Below are 15,327 nucleotides of genomic sequence, written 5' to 3' on the forward strand. Positions count from 1 at the left end.
TCAGAACAAAACAGGGACATTTTTAACATTTCTTTCTTTCTTCATTTTAAGATCTCAGTTTCTTTCCCCCTCACCCTGTATTTCAGCATGATCCAGCAGAAAGATGGCTGCTTTTAGAAGTGGCTATTTTATTTTTCTTTCTGGGGTGAGACTGTTATGGAGCCTGGATACTTCAGGCTCGTATGCATCATGACCAGTGTCCTGCTGTGGTCAAAAAACTTAGCAATGGACTTGGTGAACTTGGCTGCCTGCTGCTGCTTTGTTCTGCCACTGATGAAGGTCAACCTCAAGGTGTACTTGTCATCAAACCTTTTAAGACTGGCGGCTAGTTGCCAGATATCAGGGTCCATCCCTGCAGGATCTTTCCTGTGGGCCACGAGAAAGATGCTCTTCTCCGGAGCATAAATTAAGGATATGCTGCGATGCACGAAGCCTAAACAGGCCTGGACTCTGGAAAGGGTGCATATCACCCCAGGTCAAAGCCACTGTGGTGAAGAAACACTAGATGGTACAGATGGTAAGGTGACTGCCAATTAGACCAAAACTCTCCATGGACTGTCTTAAAAAGTAATAGTGAAGGTTTTGCTTAAAGCAAAATACATAGCCTTAAACACTCAAATTATGAAACAAAGAATAAATAAAAATAAGAAATTTCCCTTCAGTAAATTAGAAGAACATAAACCCAGACAAAGCAGGAGAAATGAGATGATAAAGAGGAAAAACAAATTTAAAAACTGAAAAATAGTAAAATTGGTAAATTTAAGAACTGGTTCTTTGCTGGGATGAGAGGAATGTGAATTAGGTAAACTGACTACCCTGCTCAAGAAAAAAGGGAATATAGGCACACAAGATTAGAAGTGTTTTTTTAAAACAACAAGTGCTTTATAAGACTATATAAATAAACCAGACTTTTTTTTTTTTCTTAAAGGAAATCCAGTTATCAAAGTTGACTCCAGAAGAGAGAACCTAACAGACCTAACAATGGACGAAATTGAGAAAGTTATCAAAAAGCTACCATCCCCCAAAACACCAGTCCCAGATGGTGTTTCAGGTGAATTCTTTTAACTTTCAAGAAAAAGATAATTATAAGATTTAAATTGTTCACCAGCTTAAAGAAGGAAAAATGACAGATTTCTTTTACAAAGCCAGTGGGACATTGACACCTGAACTTGACATGAAGATAGTACTGAAATTGGAAACTTGGTATGTTATGAATAGTGATGTGAAATTTTAAAATTTTAAAATAAAATGTTAGCAAACTGTATTTAGTGATACATTAAAGGAATATTTCACTGTGGCCAAGTAGGATTCACCTCCATATTGCAAGGGCAAGAAATACACTAATGTATACACCAAATAAATACATCAGAAAAGAACAATAATAATAGTTTATCCTTGTTGAGCCACCTACTGTGCTGTAGACTACTTTCCTGGGTGCTTCACATGTATTAATTCAGTTAATTGGCTGGCCTATGAGGTAGGTAACATTCTTATTTTATAAATGAGGAAACTAAGCCACAGAGACATTGAGTAACTTGCTGAAGGTCACACAATAGATTTGTAGTGGAGCCAGAATTTGAACCCAGGCAATTAACTGTATCTGTTAAATATTACACTGGCTCTGTTTCCAGTATCCGTATGATCTTCTTAGTAGCTCCGTAAAAGCATCTGACCAAAGTTCAAGATAGATTCCTGACTTAGTGGCAGTGGAAAGGGGTGGAGGTGGTAGTAAAACAGGAATCAATGTATATCCCTCCCGTGTTTGGAAATTCTAGGAGACCCTTATTATCAGTTGACCATTAGTACTAGAAAAATGGAATCCATTTTTAATGGGAAACACAATTTCCTAGTAAGTAACAGGGGGCAGGGGCTTCAATTATAATTGCAGATATACTGATTCTTAGAATGAATGCAGAATGAAGTTTGGGGAGTTAATAGTGTAATTTGTCAGATGAAATTATATGATAGTACTGGGAAGACATGCTCCACTTCATGTTTGCAGAACAGTCCTAAAGATGGGCAGGGATAGATGGCAAACGGAATATTACTTGAGAGGGAACAAATTTTATATGGGCCAATTGATTAGTGAATATTTTTGTGTCATGATGACTTGTTTCCCTCTGTAAACTTGAAACTGCTAGGACTTGGATTGTGAACACTCAGATGACAAGAACTTCCTCCTCAAACCAAAAGCTGGTGTCATGCTTCACAGTTAATCCCTGTGGAGTTGTCACAGATGTCAAAGTATAAGGATGTTTACTATTACCATAATTTAATTTTGTTCAGGAGGTATATGCCAATCCAATAAGAAGAGAGGATGCATACTATAAAGGAGAAGGCAGAATTATTTGTGATATATAGTAGAAACAAGCAAATCCACCAAAAAACTGAGAAATAGAGGACTATTGGCTGCTTCTAACTTTAATACACAGGAATTGGTAGCTTTTTCATATGCAGACAAAAAGCAGTTAGAAAATTAATTGGAAGAAAAGAACCCTTTCATAATAGGGACTGAAAAGGTAAAATACCTTTGAAGGTCTATATGAAAAAATTTTAAATGCTAAGGTTTGTAAAAAGAAACAAGTAAACAGGAAGATGTCACATCCTTGTAAAGTAAGGTACAATTTTTTTTTTAAGGTTCAATTTTGAAAAAGTGACAGTACTTGAAATTTATATAGTCACTTCTGCTATAAAATACCAAGATTTTTGGGAGGAATATGACAAAAATACACTAAAATTTACCTGGAAGAGTGTGAGAGCCTGGAAAACTGATGATTCTGACAAGAGTAAAAGGGAAAGCCCTACTAGATGATGAAATCTATTCTGATGCTACAGTAGGTTAAAATCAGTTGGACCTAGAGCAGAAATACAAGGCTATTGTGGAACAGAGTGGAGTGCAGAAATAAATGCAGATGCTTGTGAGTATTTAGATGATGCTAACCAGTGAGGAAAAGAAGGCTCATCAGTCAGTTTCTAGGCAATCTCTTATCTTTGCTTCATTCCTTATACTGAAATTCCAGAGAAATTAAAATACAGATGGTAAATGAAACCATAGAAGTTGTAGAAGGAAGCATGGATTACTTGTTTATGATTTTAGAATAACGAAGGCCTTCTATGAAGGACACAAAACCTAGAAGCCAAGATCAGTAGATTTCATATCCATATTAGGAACTTCAGCATCACAAAAATGATACAAAGTAGGGAAAGTATATGCCACAACTTGATTAATATAACTAGGATTGATTTTCTTCATGCACAAAGAAATTTTCCAGATCAACAAGGAAAAAAACAAAGTGCCTACAGAAAAATGGATAATGTGAAATTTTACAGTACTAAAAGAAACTCAAATGGTGAATAAAAATGAAAAACGCTGAATTTTATTTATGTATGTATATATGTATGTATGTCTGTCTGTCTGCGTTGGGTCTTCATTGTTGTGCCTGGGCTTTCTACAGTTGTGGCGAGTGGGGGCCACTCTTTGCTGCGGTGCATGGGCTTCTCACTGCGGTGGCTTCTCTTGTTGCAGAGCGCAGGCTCAGTAGTTGTGGCGCACACGGCTTAGTTGCTCTGTGGCATGTGGGATCTTCCCAGACCAGGGCTCGAACCCATGTCCCCCGCATTTGCAGGCAGATTCTTAACAACTGTGCCACCAGGGAAGCCCCAGAAATTACTGTTTAATACCTGGTGCTGGAAATGGTAGGGCAACTGGGACTGGCATACACTTAATGGAAATATAAATCACAGTAAGTTTTCTGGGGGCAATTGGCCGTAGCTATCAAATTAAAATGTATTCCTGGGCTTCCCTGGTGGCACAGTGGTTAAGAATCCTCCTGCCAATGCAGGGGACATGGGTTCAAGCCCTGGTCCAGGAAGTTCCCACATGCCACGGAGCAACTAAGCCCATGAGCCACAACTACTGAGCCCGCGTGCCACAACTAGTGAAGCCTGCACGCCTAGAGCCCATGCTCCACAACAAGAGAAGCCACTGCAGTGAGAAGCCCGCACACCGCAACGAAGAGTAGCCCCCACTTGCCACAACTAGAGAAAGCCCGCATGCAGCAACGAAGACCCAACGCAGCCAAAAATAAAAAAATTAAATTAAAAAATAAATAAATAAAATGTATTACTGTTTGAGCCAGCAGTCCATTCTAAAGATTTACCCTACAGATAAACTTGTGAGAGTTCACCAGGTGTAGGTACAGAGTTGCCCGTTGCAGCATTGTTTAAAAGGAAAAAAGGAAAAAACAGTGACCATAAATAGGAGATAGAGTAAATTACATGTAATATATCCATTCAATAGAATACTACAAAACCATTCAAAGCATTGTGATATCTGCTGTTGTTAGCAGGTTTTTAAGCACATTGTTGTACACCTTTTTCACTTAGTGGTGTGTTCTTTTTGTGTATTTTTTAAATGATGTATAGGTTGGTGGGGATGGGATGGAGTGTGTGACTAGAGTCGGACTTACTAGGTAAGGAGCCTTTGGCAGTAGTCAGGCAGGAGATGAAGAGGACCTGGGTTGGGACCGTGAGCCTGGAGGAGAGGATGTATGTGTATTTAATTAATTTACAATTTTATTTTTCTCTTAAAAAAATATACATCTTTTTTAAATGTCTTTTTTTAGTTTATTTTATTGAAGCATGGTTGATTTACAGTGTTGTGTTAATTTCTGCTGTACAGCATAGTGATTCAGTTATACATATATGCATTCTTTTTCATATTCTTTTCCATTATGGTTTATCACAGGATATTGAATATAGTTCCCTGTGCCATAGAGTAGGACCTTGTTGTTTATCCATTCTCTATATAATAATTTGCATCTGCTAATCCTAAACACCCACTCCATCCCTTTCCCAACCCACTTCCCCTTGGCAACCATAAGTCTGTTCTCTATGTCTGTGAGTCTGTTTCTATTTGGAAGATAAGTTCAAGTTCATTTGTATCATATTTTAGATTCCACGTATAAGTGTTATCAAACGGTATTTGTCTTTCTCTTTCTGACTTGCTTCACTTAGTTTGATAATCTCTAGGGTCATCCATGTTGCTGCAAATAGCATTATTTCATTTTTTTTTTAAATGTATTTATTTTTGGCTACGTTGGGTCTTTGCTGCTGCGCACAGGCTTTTTCTAGTTGCAGCGAGCGGGGTCTACTCTTCATTGCGGTTCGTGGGCTTCTCATTGCGGTGGCTTCTCTTGGTGCAGAGCATGGGCTCTAGGTGAGCGGGCTTAGTTGCTCCGTGGCATGTGGGATCTTCCTGGAACGGCTCAAACCCGTGTCCCCTGCATTGGCAGGCGGATTCTTTTTTTTTTTTTAATATAAATTTATTTTATTTTATTTATTTTATTTTTGGCTGCGTTGGGTCTTCGTTGCTGTACGCGGGCTTTTCTCTTGTTGCTGCGAGTGGGGGCTACTCTTTGTTGTGGTGCACAGGCTTCTCATTGTGGCGTCTCTTGTTGGGAGCACGGGCTCTAGGCGTGTGGGCTTCAGTAGTTGAGGCACACGGGCTCAGTAGTTGTGGCTCGCGGGCTCAGTAGTTGTGGCGCACAGGCTTAGTTGCTCCGCGGCATGTGGAATCTTCCCGGACCAGGGCTCAAACCTGTGTCTCCTGCATTGGCAGGTGGATTCTTAACCACTGCGCCACCGGGGAATGGCAGGCAGATTCTTAACCACTATGCCACCAGGGAAGTCCTGCTCTATTAAATGTATTTTTAATGTGTAAATTTAATGTGTAACTTTTTCTAAAGTAATATACATTTCTTTTGTGAATTTTTGTTTAAATGATTCATTTGTTGTTTTATTGGATCTACGAGCAGCCCAGCTCCAAGGATTCTGGCCTCTTGGTGAAGCATATTGGTGACTTCATAATCTAACTGCTTTAATACCTGCCAAAGTTAGAAATAATTCCTCTCTCTGAGCCAGACCTTCCTTTGATGATTTAAATTGCAGTGGAACAAATTTTTAGAATGTCAGGGGACAGTTTTTTTATTGTCCCTTTATTCCCCATCATGATAGTGCTAAGCAGCATTTAGAGACAAGTCCCACTCCTCCAGCCTCTGCCAAAGGTGAGGTTTATTCAAATGAACACAGAGTTTTGGTGCCCAGGGATAGTGTGGCTGCCCTGGTGTTGGGGGTGGACAGTGAAAGGTTGGGGCTCTGGTGCTGTCTAGTTCTACAGGTGTGACCAGGTGATAGCGGGGAGAAGATTCCTGACCCCTTTTATTACCTTCCTTATGGCAGACTTCAGGCCTGCAGTGGTTTCCAGGCATAATTCTTCTCAACTGAGGGCATGTTTATCTTTTCTAATAGAAATGTGATAGCAAGCCAGCTCCAACTGCAAACAAAGAGGCATTGGGCTAGAGTGTACAGATGTTACATTTTCTTCTTAATGTAGTCTGTCTTCTAGGAAAAGGGCACACAGATCTAGGTGTAACATGCTTAGGAAAATAATGTTTCTATTAGCTTCACATGAGAAAGGAAAAAAATAGTACATAGTAGCATCAGAGGGTCTTGGGATCATCCTTAGGGTCTCTGGTAATGCAGGTCCTAGCCTGCTTTTCCATCATTGTCTGCCACCCATCCATCTCGCACCCACATTAAAGCTCCAGCCAGACACCCTTCTCAGGGATGTGATGCCGCTGCTCCTTTGACACGGGGCCTACACCTTAGCCTGTGCTGCCTTTGGCTAAAATGTGCCTCACCCTTAGGTGCATCCAGAGTCCTATTCACCTTTCAGAGCCCTCAGACCCCTCTGTCTTTCCCTCCAGACAGCTAATTAATGACCCCTTCCTCTGTGGGGCCTTTATACCTTCTATGTATTTCTGTGGTTGCATTTACCACACTGTGGTCCAATTGTTTGCATGTCGTATCTCCCGAGGCCAGCGTCCTTTTATCTCTAATCTCTGAACGTTAAGGAGTTGAATAAGTTGGTTGAATTAAAATCTCTTAGTATACTGAGGAGGCCAGTGTAAAAGCAGGCAAAGAAGAAGAAATTCCCAACAAAAGTAAATGAAAGTCTTCTTGATAATGTTATCCTGTAAGTCTGAATGAAGCAAATACAACAAACAGTACAGTGCCCACTGTGTCCCCAGAACAGCAGTGGGACCTGGTGCACTGTACTCTTCAGCTGACTTCTGCCCCAGTGTGCAGGGTGGGTGGCATTGGCCCGTTAAAACTGTGGAAACAGCCTCAGAGAGGTACAGCAATTTGCCTTTGTTCACTTGGGAACTTTGTCACATCCTTCTGTCACTGTTGGCCTTGTCCTGATTAGACCTTAGTTTTTTCAGTCTCCAACTTTTGAAAACAGAGTAAATTGAGACAAATTCAACTTGAAAAATATAGAAAAGGAAAATACAGCATTATTATGAAATTAGAAAATGTAAACTACTTATTTTGGCTTTTCTATATGTATATTGATAAAAACAGGATCGTGCCATGTCAGTGAAAATATTCTCCTTTATTTTTTCTTCTGTAACACTTTATTGATCAAAAAAAGGACTCACTGCTATCTGAAACTTCATTAATACTATTAAAAATTCAAAATTAATATACTGAACCTTAAATATAAATACTCCTTTATTTTTAGTACCTATATGACATCCCATCAGGTGGCTACATCTTAATTTATGCAGTGTGTCCCTTACTGTTGCGCATTTAATTTTTACTCCGTATTTCTGTTAAGAGCATTGTAATTGTCCTATAGTTGAGTCTTTGTCTACCTCTCTTGTTAATAATTATTTCCCTAGGCTATATTTCTAGAAGGAAAATTAGAGTCGTGTATGTGTGTTCCATATTTTATGTTACATGTCTGTGGCTCCTGCACATATAAGTTCCTCAAGAACTGATGCTTTCTGATTATATGCCTCACTCTGCTCTACCTTCACATGATGACATTTCTCTTTAACACCTTTTGTCCTGATGCTTAGCGGTTTACAGCAGCGTGTGTGTATGGGGAGGGGGAAGAAAAGGAACTTGTTTTTTGTTTGTTTTTGTCATAAGTCAAAGAGCTAGATGGTTTACCTGACTTATTTTGTTCTTATTTATTTATAATTGAAACTGTGGTTAAAAAAAAAAATCAGGGACTTTCCTGGTGGTGCAGTGGTTGGGAGTCTGCCTGCCAATGCAGGGGACACGAGTTCGAGCCCTGGGCTGGGAAGATCCCACATGCCGTGGAGCAACTAAGCCCATGCGCCACAACTACTGAGCCTGCGCCCTACAGCCCGCGAGGCACAACTACTGATCCCACGCACCACAACTACTGAAGCCCGTGTGCCCTAGAGCCCGTGCTCCACAACAAAAGAAACCACCACAATGAGAAGCCCGCGCACCACAATAAAGAGTAGCCCCCGCTCGCTGCAACTAGGAAAAGTCCACGCGCAGCAATGAAGACCCAACACAGCCAAAAAAAAATTAATAAATTTAAAAAAAAATTAAAAATAAAAAATCATAAGATTTACCATCTTAATCAATTTTAAGTGTAAGTTCAGTAACATTAAGTATATTTACATTGTTATAAAACAGATCTCCGGAAATTTTTCATCTTGCAGAACTGAAACTATACCCATTAAACAATAACTCTGTTCCCACCTCCCCCAACCCCTGATAACCACTATTCATCTCTATGAATTTGACTAGGTACCTCATATAAGTGGAATTACACTGTATTTGCCATTTTATGACTGGCTTATTTCACTTGTCCTCAAGGTTCATCCATGTTGTAGCATGTGACAGGATTTCCTTCCTTTTTAAGGCCACATAATATTCTGTTGTACGTACATACCATGTTTTGTTTATCCATTCGTTCATCAGTGGACACTTGGGGTGCTTTCACCTCTTGGCTATTTGTGAATAGTTCTGCTGTGAACTTGGATGTACAAATATCTCTTGGAGACCCTACAATAAATTCTTTTGGCTATATACCCAGAAGTGGGATTGGTGATGATATCATATGGTAGTTCTATTTTTAATTTTTTGAAGAACTGCCATACTGTTTTTCCATAGTGGTTGCACCATTTTACATCCCCACTAACACTTGTTATTTTCTTTTATTTTTTTTTAATAGTAGCTGTCCTAATGGGTATGAGGTTTTCATTTGCATTTCTCTGATAATAAGTGATGTTGAGCATCTTTTCATATGTCCGTTGGCCATTTGTACATCTTCTTTGGAAAGTGTCTGTTAAGTGCTTTTCTTGTTTTTAATCAGGTTATAGATGACTGGCAAGGAATGATCTTGCCATTTTAGAAAGCAGATGTATTCTAGGGGTAGGACCTTGCCTTCATTCCACTCAGTGGGCTAAGCCTGTGTATTTAGGCTTCAAATCTTTTTCAGCATGGTCTGGTACGGCCACTCTTTGTCCCAGGGCAGCCTCCCAAAGTCATTGCCATCTGTGGTATGACAGCAGGAACATGAACTCTGGAGGCAGACTTCATTTCAAGATGCCAGCTCCACCAGTTACTAACTGTACCTTGGATGAAGATGAGTATTGGTTTTTCCATTTGTAAAACTGGGAAAATAATGTTTACTTTATGGAGTTGTTTTGAGCATTAAATATGTGAAAATTGTGCTTAGTATATACCTGCAGGCCTTCCTTGACCCTGTTCTCCCAGCCTCCACCTCACAAAGTATATGCTCACTGTCCCTTACCTGTGTTCCCATAGTATATATTTATCATAGAAGGTATTACACTGTGGAGTGATTGTATACCTTGACAGAGCCTTCTGTTAGATTGCAAGTTCCTTGTCTTTGAATCTCTAGCACTTAGCAGAGGGCCTAGTTTACAGTAGATACTAAGTAAGTGTTAGTGAACAGAATGACTGAATGTATGTCTTGCTATTTTATTTCTCATGAGAGGACTTTGTTTCAGAAGGATAATAGCATGTACCATTATGTAGTGTAGGCATTACATATGAACTAGTCCAGTGGTTCTCAAATATTTTGGTCTCAGGACCGCTTTACACTTAAAAAATTTTTGTGGACCCCAAAGAGCCTTTATTTGTATGGATTAATATTCATGGTCTTAGAAATAAAAACAAAATTTTAAAATATTTATTAATTCACTTTAACAATGATAAACCCATTACATGTTAATATAATCAACACATTTTCATGAAAAATAATTATTTCCCCCCTAAAAAATTAATAAGTATGTTTTACAGTTTTGTAAGTCTGTTTAATGTCTGACTTAAAAGGTTGGTGGAGTCTCATATCTACCTCTGCATTTGTTCTGTTGTGATAAATTGTTTTAGTTGAAGTATATGCAGAAAATCCAGCCTCACATGGATATGTAGTTGGAAAGGGGAGGACCTCCTGGACTGCTGGAAGGGCCTCAGGGCCCTCCAAAAATACTTGAAGAAATACTGATCTAGTTTAAAAGGGAAAAATGTAATAGAGTCCAGAAATTGGAGGAAGGATTAGGGGAAATTTTCGTATGTTTATTAGCACTGTATATAAAGGTTTACCTATTATCATTTTATTATTTGTAGGTTAAAAAAATCCTTCCTGAAGAAGATCTTAAGCAACACGATGGATTCAGAAGCTCATGAGAAGAGGCCACCAATCCTAACATCTTCAAAGCAAGATATAGCACCTCATATTGCAAATGTTAGTGAAATGAGGCATTACTTGTGTGGCTGCTGTGCGGCTTTCAACAATATAGCCATCACATTTCCCATTCAGAAGGTCCTCTTTCGGCAACAGCTGTATGGAATCAAAACCCGGGATGCAGTACTTCAGTTGAGGAGGGATGGATTTCGAAACTTGTATCGCGGAATCCTTCCCCCTTTAATGCAGAAGACGACTACACTGGCACTTATGTTTGGTCTGTATGAGGATTTATCTTGCCTTCTCCGTAAGCATATCAGTACCCCAGAGTTTGCAACCCGTAGCCTGGCCGCAGTACTTGCAGGAACAACAGAAGCAATTTTCACTCCATTGGAAAGAGTTCAAACATTGCTTCAAGACCACAAGCATCATGACAAATTTACAAACACTTATCAGGCTTTCAAAGCATTGAAATGCCATGGAATTAGAGAGTATTATCGAGGCTTGGTGCCTGTTCTTTTCCGTAACGGATTCAGCAATGTCCTTTTTTTTGGCCTTCGAGGTCCCATCAAGGAGCACCTGCCCACGGCAACAACCCACAGTGCTCATTTGGTCAATGATTTTATCTGCGGGGGCCTGTTGGGTGCCATGTTGGGAATCTTGTTTTTTCCAGTTAATGTTGTAAAAACTCGCATGCAATCTCAGATTGGTGGGGAATTTCAGTCTTTCCCTAAGGTTTTCCAAAAAATCTGGCTAGAACGGGACAGGAAGCTGACAAATCTTTTCAGAGGTGCCCATCTGAATTACCATCGGTCCCTCATCTCTTGGGGCATAATTAATGCGACTTACGAGTTCTTGTTAAAGATAATATGAAAGAAATCAGTTAAGTGCCATTAATCAACTGAATAGACCTAAGAAGAATGCAGTTTGGCCTTGTTTCTAATTGGCCAAATACAAGTTGGTGTTATAAGTCCAGGGCACAATGAATTACGGGCAAAGCTGTTTTTCTTAAGCACCAACAAATGCAGAATAAAAGGTTTCAGTAGGAAAATTTAAGGTTTTTGGGAGTTTTTTTGGGGGAGGGTGGTCTGTTTGTATTTTTTAGTCATTATCTGAGAACTTTAGGCTAATTGCCTGGTTAATAGCTGTCTATCTGATGGCTTTTGACAAGGAAGCTACCAGCCAAGATACATGATTCTTTTTTCCAAAAGTCTTCTGTATTGAAGCATAAGTGGCCATGACCAGCCAGAGAAAAGGCTCTTAGGGTCCCATGATTTCTCAGGCTTACTTCTATTACTCCATTTCTTCTCTGCTTTTAGGAGGAGTTACAAAGGGTAGTTTTTGTTAACTTAAATATATACATGGTAGGACAAAGGAGCAGAAGAGAGAAGAAAAGCAGCTTATTATGTGTAGGATTTTCATGATAAATTGTATTCGTTTTGAAACTAAGCACCTGTTGGGATGGTCATTATCCAAATTAATTCTCTTTAGATGTGGTAGACTAAAGCAACTAATGACATCTCCCATTTTGCTTTCTAGGGTAGAAAGTTTTCTCTGTATTTCTCAATATGACCTTAAACCTTCCCAAAATATTCTTATATTAATTTCACTATTTCGTTGTCAAAAAATGTGGAGACTTAAATTTTGTTAAAGGTGTTTCATCCCATTAAGAAGGTTCATATTACAGGTATCCCCCGCTTCTCCAGAGTTTCCTTTACGCCACTTCGCTTTTACGAAAGACCTATATTAGTACGTGTTTTCACTAACCAAAAGAAATACGAAGATGATTTTTGCTTTTACAAGAAAAGGTGATTGCTTCCTCACTCTATGCCATTTCGGCTTACAAAAAGTTCCACAGGAATTCGGGGGAAACCTGTAATTGCATTACAGATCCAATTCTGTTTAGCTCAGCTTCTTTGAATTGTTCTTGCCAACTTAGTGAAGAGCTTTGGAGTTCTGGTATTTTTTCCTTTGAGTAGTAGTTTGTCATAGTCAAGTATCCTGTTCTCTTGAAACTCCCTTTAAAAAAAAAACATAATACTTCCATAAAATTTTATTTTGGAAGTCTATTAATAGGACCTTAGATTTTTTTTCTGGTTTCTAAGTGTTCTGGGGAAGGGGAAAAAAACTCAGGATAGCTTTCACCCCACAGTGTTAAGCTGTCTTTTTTATTTTACTCTTGGAAATAGAGACTTCTGTTATGATCTTTACGTTTTGGGAACCCAATTTTAACCATTTTATCATTTAAACAGTAAGACAGTTTGAGAGGATAAAACCTAACTAAAGATATTTGAAGGGTTAGTTTTAAATTCTAGAAGTTGGTGATTGGTGGATAGTATACTTATCCCTTACCTAACAGACAAAAACTTACTTGTCAAAGGAATCAGATTTTAAAATACTTTTTCCCAGATAAATAAGGCAAAGTGACTCATACACCAGTTGAATAACTAGCACAACATACGAGACATCCTAGAAAAGTGGTTTATCAATCTTTTAAAAATCCACATCTGTAAGTATGTAGTTAAGATTACCTTCCAGCATCTGACATGGAGCAGAGCACATGGGTTTTATTACCAGTCTTTCATCCTTCTGGGTAATTGCATGTGAATATGTGCACATGCTGACCAAAATAAAGTCAGGGTCTCAATGGTAGTTTACTCAGTTTCTGGACAGATAGTCCAAAAAAGATGTTTACCTCTCAGTGCAGGGTGGCTGGTCAAATGACAGGAACGTCCTCCTTCCAGCTGTGAAGGATTAGGAGGCGTTGTCGAGCATTTGCCAGGCAGTCATGAAGCTCACTAGCTTTACAAAGGCTCTGTTTGACAGCGTTGTGCTGGAAATGGCAGTTAATTCTAGAAACCAAGATGCAGATGTAAGGATTTGAGAAAACGAGAATTTAACACGAAATAAATGAGAGTAGCATCCTTTGGCCTATGGAACAGAGTCAGGATTTCAAGTGGGTTGAGTTTCAGGAATGAGTGGCAAAGGCACTGTGGTGCCTGACCCCCTCGCTCACGTGTGTGTCCAGCACTTCTGGGCATATCTGAGTGCTCAGCATGTGGCTGGTGAGTTAGCCTGGGGTCACACGCTGACCCTGGGAGTAGACTCCACTGACCTTCAGTTCCACGGGGCTTCCTTTTGCCTATACACTCCATGTAGGTGATAGACATCTAAATTCTAAAGCACTTTTGTGAAATACAAGTGAAGTGAGAATTTGAAGGAGGATGCTTCCTTTTCTGCTATCTCAAACGTGGCATTTACAAACAAATATTTTTTAATGGTTTTAACTCATTTTTTGATTTCTTTGTCACTTTTTACAGCTTTTGAAGACCAAACCGCAAATAACGTTACCAGGGTTGGTTTTATGTTGTCCTATATTTTCTTAAATTTGACAAAAAACTCAACAGAACTTGTGGTAGCCAACAGCTTTGTCTGAAATTTAAAAGAAGTCAAAATGTGTTATTAGTAAGGAAGAGATTCTGTTGTTTTTGCCTTCAGCGTGAACTAGTATGGTAATAATTTTGAAAAGGCAAACATGAGTGAATAACTTTTATCTGCAAAGCTTTAAAAGTGGCCTTTCTGTTACATACGTGGCACAGACAGCTCATGAGCACAGGGCACTTCTGGTCTTGCCTCCTATACTTCATTCTGATGCCACCAGAAATATGTTATGGATTCTATACTTAACACCCTTAGAGTGGTATGAGCCCTCAGGACTGTACTACAGAGTAAACACAACCTCTATATGGTGGCAAATGTATGTGTCTTTGTTTCATTTATGGTTGGAGACAAAGTTGATGCTTTTGTCTCAATAGTCAGTATTCATCTTACTTTATGGTTGGTTATATAATCACCTGCTATATATTACGAACTGTGCAATGAGACAGAATTGTGCATATATAATCATCTTTGGAGACCTGAAATTCCCTGGCTTGATTACAGTGGTGATACTCAGTTATAAGGCTGTACAAACCTTAATAAGAGGATAATGGGTGGTACTGGAGGGCTTCATGGTAAGCCAATCATGTTGACCAACACTGTTCAGTGTAGATGAAGTACTGTCATGTGAGGGGCATGCAGTCAAGATGGAAGCGAGGTGGGAGATCACATTTAAAGAAAGGGTAAGCACTCAGACTTGGTTTCTTTTAAAATAGTCTTTGTTTTCTCACGTGCTTATAAATGTGTATCAAAGACTTGAATAGGCATTCCCCTTAAATCTGAGGATTTTTAGTTTTTAATGCTGTCTTTTTGCCTAATAGTGAATATTTGCTTGCCTAAATGGCTCCCAAATTGTGGAGGAGTCTACATGTTTCCTTTTTTAAAGTTTCATTATTAAAAGTGGTTGTTTTTGTTTGATATTTTGAGTTTTGTGACTATATGAGTTTAAATGAAATCTGTTAAATGTTTCAGAGTTAACGTGTTTCTTTTGGTATTTCTGATTGGAATAAATTTTTTTTAAGTCCATTTTTCTGGTCTTCTCTTGTGGTTGGGTTAGGGTTAGTAGCACTTTCCTTTTTGTGGTAGATTAGTCTATTAGTCTTTTTGTTGGTAAAACATTCAGCACACTACTTTGACTATTAGTGACTTCACCTGATAACTTTGTAGGTAGAACAGTTCTTCATTTATCCATTTTGTTTGGTCAAGAGGAGTTCCAGATAAGTGAATTTTCTAGATAGGTTAACTACAAAGCATTTTGTTTTTTAAAGGTTGTTCTCAAATGAAATAAACTTTTCCCTACTGAGTATAAACTGTTTTGGTAAATTCAGTATATCAATACTTTCTGTTGT

General features: G+C 38.9%; 1 protein-coding gene across 2 annotated transcripts; it reads left to right on the plus strand.

The window, feature by feature from the left end:
* Nucleotides 1-928: 928 nt before the first annotated feature.
* On the plus strand, nt 929-14,896 carry SLC25A51 (solute carrier family 25 member 51). Of its 2 annotated transcripts, none has more exons than XM_068554047.1 (2): nt 929-1,051; nt 10,483-14,896. In XM_068554047.1, the coding sequence occupies exon 2, from the start codon at nt 10,523-10,525 to the stop codon at nt 11,411-11,413; it is 891 nt and encodes a 296-aa protein (XP_068410148.1). In that variant the 5' UTR covers nt 929-1,051; nt 10,483-10,522; the 3' UTR covers nt 11,414-14,896. The 2 variants fall into 2 exon arrangements, with proteins under 2 accessions (XP_068410148.1, XP_068410147.1); XM_068554046.1 differs by lacking the exon at nt 929-1,051 and adding an exon at nt 1,092-1,203.
* The last annotated feature ends 431 nt before the right edge of the window (nt 14,897-15,327 follow it).

This window comes from Eschrichtius robustus, chromosome 10 (genome assembly GCF_028021215.1).
Source record: "Eschrichtius robustus isolate mEscRob2 chromosome 10, mEscRob2.pri, whole genome shotgun sequence".
In the NCBI taxonomy this organism is placed as follows: Eukaryota; Metazoa; Chordata; class Mammalia; order Artiodactyla; family Eschrichtiidae; genus Eschrichtius; species Eschrichtius robustus.

Bases quoted from the DNA above. Each gene is read 5' to 3' on its own strand.
- SLC25A51 (XM_068554046.1), top strand. From the start codon at position 1,124: ATGACAGATTTCTTTTACAAAGCCAGTGGGACATTGACACCTGAACTT. The intron at 1,204-10,482 runs GTATGTTATGAA...TATTATTTGTAG, and splicing joins GTACTGAAATTGGAAACTTG to GTTAAAAAAATCCTTCCTGA.